We start from the raw sequence: 14531 nt of genomic DNA, 5'->3' as shown, positions 1-14531 counted from the left end.
AGAGAGAGGAAAAGAAAGGAAGTGGAAAAAGGTGAGGGAAGGGAGGAGGGGACAGGGACGGGGGAGGGGGGGAGGGAAAGGGAGGGGGAGAAGAGGAGTGAGGAGTAAGAGACAGAGAGAGATCAAGCAAGAAAGTGAGAGAGAGAGAGTGTGTGACTGTTTTCCTGAGGCGCTACAGGTCCAGGGTCAAAAATCTTAAGGGTAGTGTTTACTTCCAGAACCCCAGTCTGAAGACTGCTCAGGATGTGGACCAGCTGCTGCTGGGAATGGCTTCCCAGATCTCAGAGCTGGAGGACAGGATAGTGATTGAAGACCTGAGAGGTGAGCTCAGAGGGTGGGGTGTCGGAGCGGGAAGTCTGAGAATCCTTCTGAGTTAGTTAACACGCAGCCCTGGAGTACCCATGATGCAGACACACAGATGTACACTCTCAGACTTCAAATACATGTCAGAAGAAGTTGAAATTTGAGCTCCCCGCCTCAATTATAGTTTTGTGTTTGTGTTGCTTTTATTTTGACTATGCCTGAATATGGTGGACAGATGGGTGGTAGAGCAATCAAACAGCATCTCTGGTGTTTACTTAGGTCGTAAGGGTTCTTATCTAGTCGTGTTTTAAAGTTGGGACAAGCAGGGCTAGAGAGATGGCTCAGCGGTTAAGAGTATTGATTGCTCTACGGAAGGTCCTGAGTTCAAATCTCAGCAACCATATGGTGGCTCATAACACCCATGAGATCTGATACCCTCTTCTGGTGCGTCTGAAGAGAGCTATAGTGTACTTAACATATAATAAATAAATCTTTAAAATAAAAAAAGTTGGGACAAGCAGTATCAAGACTTATCTTGAGTCTTAGAAAACCTTTGTAAAAAATGTGCCCCCCTGGCCGGGCGGTGGTGGTGCACGCCTTTAATCCCAGCACTTGGGAGGCAGAGGCCGGCGGATTTCTGAGTTCGAGGCCAGCCTGGTGTACAGAGTGAGTTCCAGGACAGCCAGGACTACACAGAGAAACCCTGTCTCGAACCACCACCCCCCCAAAAAAAGAAAAGAAACGAAAAAGAAAAGAAAAAGTGCCCCTGACCACACATGGTGACATAGACTCCACAGCCAACAAGGTCACTGATGTCATGTAGAGGAGTGCTGGGGTCTGGGGCTGAGGAGAGCTCTAGACAGCTGGGTGTAAGGCTGCAGTGTACAGAGAGGGCTGGGATAACTGACTCAAAGCTTGGTCTCTTTTCAGATTACTGGCCTGGCCCAGAGAGATTCTCCCGCACAGACTACGTGGCTAGCAGTATCCAACGTGGCCGAGATATGGGACTGCCCAGTTATAGCCAGGCGCTGTTGGCCTTGGGACTGGAGCCTCCTAAGAACTGGAGTGCTCTCAACCCCCAAGTAGAACCCCAGGTTAGTAATAAATAATAGCAATAACAATGGCAGTTGGGGGGTGGTTCAGTTGGTGACATGACTGTCACAAGCATTTGGGACCTGAATTAAGATATTCAGCACCCACATAAAAGTCTGACATGTTTGGGGGATCCCTGTCCTAGGGAGGCAGAGTTAGGTGGACTCCTGACCCTTACTAGAAAGCCAACCCAGCCAAAACAGGGATACCCAGGTTTATGGAGAGACCCTGTTTCAAAGAAAATGATAGCGAGTAATTGAGGAAGACTCCATGTCAACTACTGGCATCTACACGCACATATACTCACTTACAGAAACATGTACACACACACATACATACATACATACATACATACATACATACACAAGATATTGGCAGCCAAAACTTTCAACAGCAGCGCTGTTCCAAATATCTCTACACAGGTGAACTCACTTGATCTATGTAAGAATTTATGCAGGGCAGTGGTGGTGCACGCCTTTAATCCCAGCACTTAGGAGGCCGATGCAGGCAGATTTCTGAGTTTGAGGCCAGCCTAGTCTACAGAGTGAGTTCCAGGACAGCCAGGGCTACACAGAGAAACTTTGTCGGGGGGGGGGGGGGGGGGGGGGGGATATGACGTAGTTACTCTTAGTGTTGCAGTTTTACTGAGGACATTGTTGGTGAGGTCACGTGCACATTTGTTACCTTCCATGATGTTCCAGGTGCTGGAGGCCACAGCTGCTCTGTACAACCAGGACCTGTCCAAGTTGGAACTACTCCTGGGTGGACTCCTGGAGAGCCACGGGGACCCTGGACCTCTATTCAGCAACATCATTCTTGACCAGTTTGTGAGGCTTCGGGATGGTGATCGCTACTGGTTTGAGAACACTAGGAATGGGTAAGGCCTGGCTGGGCCCTGCTTCAGACTTCACCTTGGTGTGGGGCCCTAGACTCTCTGTCCGGCCCTAGAAAGCCTCCACAGGTCTTGATTCCAGGGGCCTACCACACTTTCATCCATTCCAGTCTCTTTCTTCACATGGATCTTTGGGCCTGAGGTTACTGGAGGACTGAAATCCCCTTCCTACCCCAGCAATGGCCTTCCCCCTCCCCCATTCAGGCTGTTCTCCAAGGAGGAGATTGCAGAAATCAGAAACACCACCTTGCGGGATGTGCTGGTCGCTGTCTCCAACGTGGACCCCGGTGCCTTGCAGCCCAATGTTTTCTTCTGGCAGGAAGGTGACTATCCTGGGAGAACAGACAAGCAATAGTATGGGTCAGAGTCGTCTGTGCCATGCCATCTACTTTTTTGTGTCGGGCTGCCTCCTATGCTATAGTCTGGGCTGACCCAAGAGCTTTACCTAGCAATCGAGCAGGTGGATGCTGAGAGATTAGATATGGAGGAGGTCTATTGAGAAGAACAAGTTCCGGAGGGGTAGGTTTGAAAATGGGAGAAGATATTTGGTCCTTCCCTAAGACAGGGGAAGAAGCTTACCCAAGGAGTAGGACTCTTGGACTCAGACTTCTGTGACTTATCCCTCAGGTGCACCCTGCCCACAGCCTCAGCAACTCACAACTGAAGGCTTGCCCCAGTGTGCACCCGTTACTGTGATTGACTACTTTGAGGGCAGTGGTGCTGGCTACGGTGTCACCCTCGTGGCTGTCTGTTGCTTTCCATTAGGTAAGCGCTTTAGCTCTCCCTACCTCTTTTCTGACCCTCTCCTCTTCACAGACTGGCCTGGTCCATTCCTCTCCCTACCCCACCCCACTGCCCTCCACCACCCCACTACATGCTGGTTTTCAGGGCTAGCTGCTTTGTGTAGCTTGAGCCGGGCTCAGAGAACTCCTGGGTAGCTAAGGAGCTCTACCTGAAGCTCCCCTCGAAGCTATGAGGCAAGGGGCCTTCTTCCCTCTCACAAGTCTCTTCCCATCCCCTTCAGTGAGTCTGATTGTCGCTGGGGTAGTGGCTCATTTCCGGAACCGAGAACGCAAGATGTTACTAAAGAAAGGCAAAGAGAGTCTGAAGAAACAAACAGCCAGTGATGGAGTACCAGGTGAGAAGCCTGAGGAGGCCCAGGAGAAGGGAAAGGGAGTCCGGGCCTGAGGAGTGGGAGTGGAAGTCAGGCTCACTAGAACCGCATGATCTGATCAGAGAATCCCCTGGGCTCAGAGACCTCTGCTGAGCCACTACGCAATTGTCCTCTCCTCAGCCATGGAGTGGCCAGGCCCTAGGGAGAAGAGCTATCCAGTCACTCTCCAGCTGCTTCCAGACAGGGGTCTGCAGGTCCTTGACAAACGGTTCACCGTGCTCCGGACCATCCAACTGCAGCCCCCCCAGCAGGTCAACCTCATCCTGTCCAGCAACCGTGGATGCCGCACCCTGCTGCTCAAGATCCCCAAGGAGTATGACCTGGTACAGCTTGCCCTGCCTCCCCCTGTTGGCTGTTTTCATATGTATTCCCTCTCATTTGTGAGTCTTCTCAGTTCTGTGTTCTCAGCTACAGAGTTCATCCACGAAGGCGGATGCTGGAGAAAGGAGGCTCCTTTATGGAGTTTCCAGACTCACTTGACGCCCCCCCCCCCAGAGGTCACTCTCTGACCACAGCCTGGATGGTCAGGGAAGAGACTTCTCTTCTTCCCTCAGCCTGAGGTCCCTTTGAAGCAGAACTAGAGCAGAAAAGCCAGCTCCAGACATGATGAGCCTCTTCTGCAACCTAGGTGCTGATGTTTAACTCTGAAGAGGAACGGGGTACCTTTGTGCGGCTGTTGCAAGACCTCTGGATCTGCTGCACTCCCAGCCTCCGCATAGCCGAGGTGGATGAGAAAGAGCTATTGAGAAAGGCGGTGACAAAGCAGCAGCGGGCAGGCATCTTGGAGATCTTCTTCAGACAGCTTTTTGCTCAGGTGCCATGAGTTATATACTTGACACGGGGGATGGAGCCAACCTGAGCTGGATGGGTTCGAGTGGGTGAATTAAGATTTCACACTGTAGGCTAGAGAGAGACAGCCTTGGTTGGATCCTTAGGCAATGCTTATGTTCTTGTCTCTGTATTGCTCACCTCGACATCTAATGAACAGTGACTAACACTGTGTCCACTGCATTGCTGAGAGGGGCTGGTGAGATCATCTATGTGATGGATTCTCTAGTGGTACCTCTGGGTCAGCATCGTCAACTGACTTGGAAACTTATTAGAAACACTGATGTTCAGGATCCTCCCCAAACAGATTGAATGAGAAGCTCTGGGGGTGATCCCCAGAAAGCTTCATTTTAATAAATCTTTCTAGGTGATGCTGATTGTAGACTTGAGTTTGAAAAAAACCACCATTTTATAGACAGTGTTTAGCCTAAGTACTTGGTACATTGCGGGCATAACAAATGGTAGTGATGTGTTAGTTTTAAATGATCTGTACACTGATAGAATTCAGATTCTAGGCACATGGCAGTGCTATCTGAATTAGTATGAGCATATAGGCTCAGCTCTGTTTGTCATGTTATAGCCAATATCCACTGCTTCTAGAACAGGCTCTTTCTCTTTTCATTCCCCAACTTTGCTCCCTGCATCTTACTTTCTCCTTTTCTCCCCATCAGTACTATCCTTGCTGGATGGAGCTTGGGTCCAGAGAGAAGTAGAAAGCTTGTATAGAGTCAGTTGGCCCTTCCTCTGGGAGAGTAGAGGTCCCAATCAGTGTGTTTAGGAGTGGGTTTTCTGAACTGCACACAAGGGAGATATGAAGTCATTGAGCTGCTTCTATCCCAGCTGGGTAAGCTAGGCCCAACCTCCTCCTCTTCCTCTCTGTGACTGCCCAAATGCAGGTGCTGGACATCAATCAGGCTGATGCAGGGACTCTGCCCCTGGACTCATCCCAGCAAGTACGAGAGGCTCTGACCTGTGAGCTGAGCAGAGCTGAGTTTGCGGACTCCCTAGGCCTCAAGCCCCAGGATATGTTTGTGGAGTCCATGTTTTGTCTGGCTGACAAGGATGGCAATGGCTACATATCCTTCCGAGAGTTCTTGGACATCCTGGTGGTCTTCATGAAAGGTGTGGGGTGGGGACTAGCAGAGCATCTGAGGAACCATGGGTTTGTTAGCAAGGAGGTAACCTCTATCCCTTTTCTCTCTCAGGTTCCCCAGAGGATAAGTCCCGCCTAATGTTTACCATGTATGACCTGGATGGAAACGGCTTCCTCTCCAAGGATGAATTCTTCACCATGATGCGGTACAGGCTGGGCCTTTCCAATCCCAAAATATCTTAATGTTTTAACCAGGAAAGCAACTCAGATCAGAGGAGGGCAGGCAAGGTGGCTAAGTGGCCATCCATGTTGAATGGTGCATACTATATCCTGAATTCTCAAGACATCCAACTTCAAAACATCACCTAGGCAGGTCCCTGCCTTTAACAGGATCCATATGCATACTATCTAAAACTACCAGAAACACTGTTCTAGTTTTAAGATGCCAATAAAGGCCAGTTATGAGCACCCTCAACTTCTCATTCCCAAGGACAGAACCTTAGCAGTAACTCCCTTCAAGCACCACAAGGCATATTTCTTCATTTCTTCTTGAATCTGCTTCTTTTTTTCCATGCTGAGATTAACATGTAGACATTTGGTGCATAGTCCACTGAAAAAGACTCTTAACCACGGAGCCTCTTTCCAGTTCCTAACACAGACTTCTAAAACAATAAAAATGACTACAGCCTGTATCTCATCAGCATGTCACTGCAGGTCCAGTCCTGGCTATGTGTAGGAAATCCAGGAGGAGGGAGGAGGTCCCATTAGCAATGGCAGCTCCCATTTTTTCAGCCTATAATAAAATGTGTGCATCTTGCTTTGCCTCAATGGCATGATGCTTTTTAGCATGGTGATGGTGCTTGCTTGGCCTTGCACACACACACTTGTTTTTGTCCCAGCAGACAATGTGAGAAGAGTTGCCACTGCAGCTGTCACTGTGGGTGCCATCAGACTTGAGCCCAAGCGGGTCCTCCACATGCCCTAGGGTATTGGCATAAGGAGGCAGCTGCCATTTTAGCCACTCTCCTCCTACACTCTAGTGTCCTCTTTGGGTGGTGAAAGTGGGATCTAAGAGGTGGGTGGGTATGGGAGGGCTTCCACAGAAGAGCATCGCCAGTCAGCCCATCATAAGAGAGGGTCATGGTATATCCTTGACCCATCTCTTCAGCAAGTGTTATTCTATCCCATTTGTTTCCATTTCTTTGAGACGGGGTGGGGGGGGAACACTGCTTTTCTAAGCTATCAAGGTCCTTTGAGCCTGCAGCCATCACCTCACTGGCTTTAGTGTCACCTTTAAGCTGAATGATACCTCCCAGTGCCATTTCCCAGGTTGATGGTGACCACATTAGGTAATCTGGAGACCTGCCTGGAGCCTGACTTTGCTGGATGGTAGCTACTGTTTCTATACTCCTCTAGGTCCTTCATCGAGATCTCCAACAACTGCCTGTCCAAGGCCCAGCTGGCTGAGGTGGTGGAGTCCATGTTCCGGGAGTCGGGCTTCCAGGACAAGGAGGAGCTGACCTGGGAGGACTTCCATTTCATGCTTCGGGACCACGACAAAGATCTCCAATTCACGAAGCTCTGTGTCAAAGGTGGAGCTGGAGGTGTGTAAGTGTGGCAGACGAGGAGTCTTCAGAACAGAGTTTCTGGTAGACATAACACAGGTCTTATTTTCTTCCCTTCCAGTTCTTGGTGCTTAGTACTGAGCTCATATTCAGAGACAAGTTGTACACTGTGCAAAGTTGCTCACTAAGCCAAGGGGCATGCCATGGGCATTGGCTTGGGACGTATCTGGCCAGAGCAGGGGACTTTGTTTTCTTTTCCACAAAGAACATGTAGAGTTCTATCTTCCGGATGGTAGCCCCTTTCTTTTTTGGGCACACTGTCTGCCCTGTGTACAGGGAGGAAAATGGGGCTGACACCCCAGATCTGAACATGACTAAGTCACTATTGAATGCTGAGCAGCCTTTCCAGGGCCCAGGAGAGAACGGCCTCCTATCCCACCCTCCGCCCTTCCAGAGAAGCCAATCTGAGCTCCTGTTCTCTTTTCTAGGCAAGAGGGACATCTTTAAACAAAACAATGCCTGTCGAGTCTCGTTCATCACCAGGACTCCTGGGAACAGGTGTGTGGGATGGGAGGGACTGGGTGGTCTCCTTGGCTAGATCCATGGCAGCTACTGATCAGATGTCTACAGCCTGTGCTCTGCAGGAGCTTTGGTTCTTTCCCTACCACTCCGGGCCTGAGACACCCTGAGGACAGATGAGCAGACGGTAGCAGACTGTAGCTGCTCATCCTGCTTTGTCCTTTCCTGATCTTGGGGACCTTTCCTGGACTCCACCCCAACTCTGACATGGCAGTTCTTCTCCTGGCTGCAACAATCAAAAGAAAACAGGTTCCAGGGCTTTGATTTGTCTGATTTTTCAGTTCCTGCCCCCCGGAAATGGCACTCTCTGACATGGAAAACCCAGAACTCGGAAATCCTGGCCTAAAGAAGAGGTTTGGCAAAAAGTGAGTATTTCCTAGATTCCTGAATTCCCAGGATTCTTGGAAAGACGTCTCAGGATCCCTGAGCTCTTGACACACCACCTCAAGTCTCCTTCCATTCGACACACATGATGTGGCACTAGTACCACTCCAGGAAACACCTGAACTGCTGTAGCTCCTGGGCCAGGAAACCCGCTGCCTCTTTTCCTGTAGGGTGTACCATCAGGGAGGGACTCATGGCCCTTAGCAGGAGAGACAAGACACTGATGAGAAAGTGGCTCCTTGAGCTTCCCTCAGAGCTGCCCACTGGAGGGCTGGAGCATCTCCTGACCCAGTCTTCACTCAGTCTCTAAAACTCATTTTCAGGCAAGATGCCTAGCTCACAGCTCTACCACCATGGCTGTAAGAGACCTCCTGGCTTCTGCTACCTTGAGGATAGAAGTAGGCCAGTGTAGAGAGCAAAGGATGGGAGTGCAGAATGAGAGAGACAGAGATACAGACACAGACACAGAGAGACAGAGAAGAGAAGGTAGACTGGGTGTGGAGAAAGGGAGGTGTCTGGAACAAGAATCGGAATGAGGGTTGGGAGGCAGGTACTGCTTGCCTCCCTCCCAGTGGTATGACCCGTCCTTCATATTTACTAGATCTTCACTTATGGGTAGTGCTGAGGGAAAGCCAAGGAACCCCTTCCTCACCAGTGCCCTGTCTATCACTGCTCCAGGGTAATGGGACCCTCTCCCCGGCTGTACACGGAGGCACTGCAGGAGAAAACACAGAGGGGCTTCCTGGCCCAGAAGTTCAAGCAGTTCAAGCGATTTGTGGAAAACTATCGACGTCACATTGTGTGTGTCACAATCTTCTCAGCCATCTGCATAGGCCTGTTTGCAGACCGTGCCTACTGTAAGAGTGCCAGGTGGTGGGCAGTGGGCAGGGAACATGCCATACCTCAGTGGGGAGTGAAGAGTCCTCTGGCTGCCCTTCCCAGTCCTCAGGGTGGACAGTAGAACCCAGGTATCCTGACTCAGGCTCAGGATCCTGTCTTGTGTGTAATGCTAATCTGCCTCAACTCTGGCTCCAGACTACGGGTTTGCCTCTCCACCCACGGACATTGAAGAAACCACCTATGTGGGCATCATCCTGTCCCGGGGCACAGCGGCCAGCATCTCCTTCATGTTCTCCTACATCCTGCTCACCATGTGCCGCAACCTCATCACCTTCCTGCGGGAGACCTTCCTCAACCGTTACATTCCCTTCGATGCCGCTGTGGACTTCCATCGCTGGATTGCTATGGCTGCAGTTGTCCTAGCTGGTATGTGGCTCCTGGGTTGGGAGAGTTAGGAGTAGTGTTGGTCCAAGATAATATCTCTGACATGATGTGTCTTTCAGTTCTGCACAGTGCTGGACATGCAGTCAATGTGTACATCTTCTCAGTTAGTCCCCTCAGCCTGATGGCCTGTGTCTTCCCTAACGTCTTTGTGAATGATGGGTCAGTTCAGGGGAAGGCACCCCTAGGGTCCTCTGGGTGGGCATAAGGGTGTAATAGGAAAGAAATAGATGGCCACAGAAGCACAGCTTCTCTGTGTATGTAGGCGCAAAGCTGTCCCTCATGGGGAAGGTGTCCTTCAGGAAGGAAGCTGTCCATGACTGGCCAGGAAAGGACCTTAGGAGGTGACATCATAGCCTCTTTCCCATTTGACACACAGTTTATTATCTCAGTTTGATATCTGCTCATTGGACAAATATTTATATACCATGTGCTGGGTGTTTTATTCAAGTGCCAGAGAGCAGGGCTTTTCCAGATAGGTGCAAGCAATTGTTTAACACTTTTGCTGTGCACAGAACACAAGTCCCTGCCCTCACTAATCTCACAGAATAATGGACCAAGTACTCCAGGAGGCAAGCAAGGGTCAACTGCGGGAAGAGAATGTAAGATAGACTAGCAGGAAAAGCTGCGGTGGGTGAGGGGTAGAATCGTGACAGTGGATCCCTTAGCCATCTTAGTGGAGTCCTAGTAACCTCGGGAGTCGGGGGCAGCATCAGGCTGTGGTGTGGGAGTGGCAAACACCCTTCTACCTCAGCCAGAGGTTCACTCTGCCTTTACCCCACAGGTCCAAGTTTCCCCCAAAGTACTACTGGTGGTTCTTTGAGACAGTTCCAGGTAGGAAGTGGAGCTGTGTGTGGGATCTGAGCACTCCGACTGCGTATCTCCTCCTTTTTCTCCCCTTCCTGAATACACACTGGTCTGTAATAGCCATAGGCCCCTTTTCTGACAGTGGCAGCCTCTGCAGATACACTATTCTGAAGCCCTGCCGGAGTAGAGTGGAAACCCAGTAGAATCGCGTGGGGAGATATCCTGTTGTATTTTCAGCTTGGGATGAGGTTCCAAGGATAACCACTGACCCTGTCCTCCTGCCCCCAGGTATGACAGGAGTACTCCTGCTCCTGGTCTTGGCCATCATGTACGTCTTCGCCTCCCACCACTTCCGCCGCCACAGTTTCCGGGGCTTCTGGTTGACCCACCACCTCTATGTTGTGCTTTATGCCCTGGTGAGTGCCTTCCCTGGGCAGGGGTGAACCTTGGAGGGGGGCACAGGGGGTGGAAAGGGAGGGTAAAGTAGGGAAGATGGAGAATTAGATGCAAGGATTGTGATCCTGAGCTCTGAGACCTACCCTTGGGTCTATGCCCGCTCAGAGCCAGTGCCTGGGTGGGCCATGCCTGGCAAGGAGGAGCCACTGGGGGGCTGGGGGGCGGAGCTTTACTAACTGGCCATGTTTCCAGCTCATCATCCATGGCAGCTATGCCCTCATCCAATTACCCAGCTTCCACATCTACTTCCTGGTCCCGGCAATTATCTATGGAGGGGACAAGCTGGTGAGCCTGAGCCGGAAGAAGGTGGAGATCAGCGTGGTGAAGGCTGAGCTGCTGCCTTCAGGTAAGGCCTGGTCTGACCCAGGCATGGAGAGCCAGTCTGCTCCTCAGACATGGTGGGGGCTTGTCAGGTTTCCTGAGCCCTACCTCTGACAGCCTCTGGAGGAACCCTGAACTCTGAAGATTTTCTAATAGAAATGACACCTCAAGAAGAGCTATGCTTAGTTCCTCATGAGACTCGCAGACAAAGGGCTAGGGAGATAACTCAGCAGTTAAGAGCACTTTCTGCTCTTTCAAAGGACCTGAGGTCAGTTCCCAGCACTCACATCAGGCAGCTCATAACCAGCTCCAGGGAATACAGTGCCCTCTTCTGTCCTTCATGGCACCTGCACTCACTTGTGCATATACCCACACATGGACAAACATATATACACATAATTAAAAATAAAGAAAAAGACCCGCAGACAGTGAGAAGTGATGCTGGGAAGTGGCAGGTGGAAACAATGCTCCGGGAGGAGAGGGCTTCAGTGTGCAGCCTGGTTCACATCGGACAGAGGCAAAGAGCCCTGACAGCAGGATTGCTGCTGTGTCTGAACTGGCTGTTGTGGAGGTTCATATCACTATAGAGGGAGGCAGGAGGTGATTTAGGTATCATAACGTCATCTAACCTTTAGGATTAACGTTGTAAAGAGTTCAATTTCATTTCAGCTTTATTTCAGTTAAGATCTTATTTCGGTTAACATTTTATTCAGTTAAGATTACATGAGGATAGCCAGGCAGTGGTGGCGCATGCCTTTAATCCCAGTACTTGGGAGGCAGAGGCAGGTGGATTTCTGAGTTCGAGGCCAGCCTGGTCTACAGAATGAGTTCCAGGACAGCCAGGGCTATACCGAGAAATCTTGTCTCAGAAAAAAAAAAAAAAAAGATTACCTGAGGATAAAGTTAAAGTAGCCTTTCATACTGTCCAAAACTTGTTAGCCTCCTAGGTAAACCTGGGAACCAGCTGTGGTCAGGCAACAGACACTATCCAACTAAGATTTGGTAACAAAGTATGTTGCTTGTAAGGCATGCAGACATTCCTGAAAGTTACCTCCGTGGGGGGAGGTTTGATAAGCCTCTGGCCATCTGAAGAGCCCTTCACCCGGTAGACTGTTATTCTGGCAGTGCTAGGAGCCCGCTCCCTCTGCAGGATGAGGTGCAGAGGTACTGCGGCAGAGGTACCCAGGAAACAGGAAACTCTCCGCCCCAGCACACCACCTACCTAGACCATGTGACCGTGTGAGACCCTCTGGGCCTCAGCAGTGTAGAAAGAGCAGACAGACACCTACCTGTCAGTCTCCAGGTACAGTTTCTGATCTAGGCTCCTCTCCGACTCTGACCCCTAGGGGTTACCCACTTGCAGTTCCAGAGGCCCAAGACGTTTGAGTACAAATCAGGGCAGTGGGTACGAATCGCCTGCCTGAGTCTGGGCACCAATGAGTATCACCCCTTCACGCTGACCTCTGCACCCCATGAAGACACGCTCAGCCTGCACATCCGGGCTGTGGGACCTTGGACCACTCGCCTCAGAGAGATCTACTCACCCCCAGCGGGTGGCACCTGTGCCAGATACCCAAAGGTGCCCATCCCTGGGAATGTTCCCGCTCCATGTACCCTGACACTAGATGCCCCAGTACCTTTCATGACAAATCTAGTCTGAAAGAGCACTGAGGTGTACTGTGTCCCTACCTCTGTTAGTCTTCCCCTCAGAGCTGAGGCAGGGCCTGGCTCATCTCACTTCTCCTTCTCTTGTCAGCTGTATCTTGATGGACCATTTGGAGAGGGACACCAGGAATGGCATAAGTTTGAGGTGTCGGTGCTGGTAGGAGGGGGCATTGGAGTCACCCCCTTTGCCTCCATCCTCAAAGACCTGGTCTTCAAATCATCCATGGGCAGCCAGATGCTCTGTAAGAAGGTGAGCATCCTTTCCCACTCTGCATGGGAAATGTGTGGCCCAATGGAGCCCTGCCATCACAGCAGATCAATCCTGGCTTCCAACTGCAGGGTCTATGGGAACCATTACACACAGCAGTTCAGAGTGTGGCTAGGAGAGTGACTGGAAGGATCTCTGCTGGCCTTTGTCCACTGGAGGCTAAGACATTGCTCTACACAGGATACCTGAGGCTTCCTAGCCTCTCAGAATGTAGGGAGGGGAGCCAGACCTGAGCTGTCCCTGAGCCCCAGTGTGTGTCCTCAGATCTACTTCATCTGGGTGACAAGGACGCAGAGGCAGTTTGAGTGGCTGGCTGACATCATCCGGGAGGTGGAGGAGAACGACCGCCAGGACCTAGTGTCTGTGCACATCTATATTACTCAGCTGGCTGAGAAGTTTGACCTCAGGACCACCATGTTGGTAGGTCAGGGCCAGCCAGGCATGGCAGGTGGGCTACTCCCAGGTCCAAGGGTTGGTCCCAGCAATAACCTTCCTCCCCCATTTTGTTTGCCAGTACATCTGTGAGAGGCACTTCCAGAAGGCGCTGAACAGGAGTTTGTTCACGGGCTTGCGATCTGTCACCCACTTTGGCCGCCCTCCCTTTGAACTCTTCTTCAACTCTCTGCAGGAGGTTCATCCACAGGTGGGTCCATCCCCTCCCACCCTAGGACCCTATTTAACTGTCTCATCTTGGTCTGATTATTATGGTCAGGCTGGAGAAGCTGATCTCCCTGGGCAGTGGGCGTTTCAGTACACATGTCTCTCCATGGACAGGTACATAAGATTGGAGTCTTCAGTTGTGGTCCTCCAGGGATGACCAAGAATGTGGAGAAGTCCTGCCAGCTAATCAACAGGCAGGACCGGGCCCACTTTGTGCATCATTATGAGAACTTCTGAGCCTGCTCTCCGCGGTCCTAGTCCTGTCTGCTGTTCTCCTTCATTGTTACTGTCACTTGAGACCACAGCCAGGGAACTGGAGCCCCACTTCGCACAGCTCCTATGTTCTGGGCAGGTAGACAAGGCCACTCCAATACCTAGCTGGTGTCACAGTAAGTTATGGGATGTACAGTGAGGAGAGGGAAGCCCAAGTGTGGATAGGAACAGAACGCTGGGATCGCCTCTGATAGGTCTCTGTTTCTGTTTTGCCTTCCCAAAACTGCTGTATTGCTGTGGACTTTTCTTGGGGGAATCATTTAAGGGAAGCATGTCAGGCTTCTCTGAGTTTGCCTCAGAAACCACATACTGAAAGCCTGCACGGCCCACCGGCCTCGACTCAGGCCCTGGGTCTTTTCCCCCAGCATCTGCCCCACACCTTCCTGCTCTGAGAGGGCCACAAAGCCATAAGACTGCCAGAAAATAGATGCCCTGAGTTCCTAAAGCCATCCATTGCTGTCTTGACCCTTTAGTGAGTCCTCCTGTGAGCATGAAGGTATTCCCCGGGCTCCAGGGTCAAGACACAAAGGTCTCTCTACCACACACCCCCAAACCCCTCAGCTCCCTTCCCCCAGAGGAAGCAGAACAGTTTTCCCGGTTTGTGCAGTTAGGGCACTGGAAGCCTCTTACTGTTGGGGAATCGGCCCCCGGAGCCAAGGACACAGATGTCATCTCTACCGGGGAAGACCCTTTTCCTTCTTTCCCTGGAATTTTACTAAAAAACTGACCTGTAACATATGTACAGTTGAGGTGTATTTGCATAAAGTGTATAAGTCTTATAGTAGCTATCATCCTGGTCAAGATAGATGAAAACATTTCAACATTCCAGCTACCCCAGAAGCTTCCCCAGTGAATCTCCCTCACATAAAAGCAACCACTAATGTGACTTC

General features: G+C 51.0%; 1 protein-coding gene across 1 annotated transcript in view; it reads left to right on the top strand.

The window, feature by feature from the left end:
* The window catches only part of Duox2 (dual oxidase 2), a 17984-nt gene extending 3993 nt beyond the window's left edge, over positions 1-13991 (top strand). Inside the window, exons 8-31 of the mRNA XM_031373250.1 lie at positions 219-321; positions 1234-1397; positions 2097-2272; positions 2492-2610; positions 2915-3052; positions 3312-3425; positions 3582-3784; positions 4090-4275; positions 5186-5411; positions 5495-5588; positions 6799-6986; positions 7436-7505; positions 7808-7891; positions 8589-8767; positions 8946-9176; positions 9254-9353; positions 9976-10025; positions 10287-10414; positions 10647-10800; positions 12122-12354; positions 12532-12690; positions 12973-13128; positions 13223-13351; positions 13483-13991. Coding sequence (XP_031229110.1) covers positions 219-321; positions 1234-1397; positions 2097-2272; positions 2492-2610; positions 2915-3052; positions 3312-3425; positions 3582-3784; positions 4090-4275; positions 5186-5411; positions 5495-5588; positions 6799-6986; positions 7436-7505; positions 7808-7891; positions 8589-8767; positions 8946-9176; positions 9254-9353; positions 9976-10025; positions 10287-10414; positions 10647-10800; positions 12122-12354; positions 12532-12690; positions 12973-13128; positions 13223-13351; positions 13483-13605 — 3507 coding nt within the window. The 3' untranslated portion in view covers positions 13606-13991. The remainder of the gene's footprint in view (positions 1-218; positions 322-1233; positions 1398-2096; positions 2273-2491; positions 2611-2914; positions 3053-3311; positions 3426-3581; positions 3785-4089; positions 4276-5185; positions 5412-5494; positions 5589-6798; positions 6987-7435; positions 7506-7807; positions 7892-8588; positions 8768-8945; positions 9177-9253; positions 9354-9975; positions 10026-10286; positions 10415-10646; positions 10801-12121; positions 12355-12531; positions 12691-12972; positions 13129-13222; positions 13352-13482) is intronic.
* The last annotated feature ends 540 nt before the right edge of the window (positions 13992-14531 follow it).

This window comes from Mastomys coucha, unplaced genomic scaffold (assembly GCF_008632895.1).
Source record: "Mastomys coucha isolate ucsf_1 unplaced genomic scaffold, UCSF_Mcou_1 pScaffold15, whole genome shotgun sequence".
Classification (NCBI taxonomy): Eukaryota; Metazoa; Chordata; class Mammalia; order Rodentia; family Muridae; genus Mastomys; species Mastomys coucha.
The sequence above is the reverse complement of the archived record's forward strand: the minus strand, read 5'-3'. Positions and strand labels throughout refer to the sequence as shown.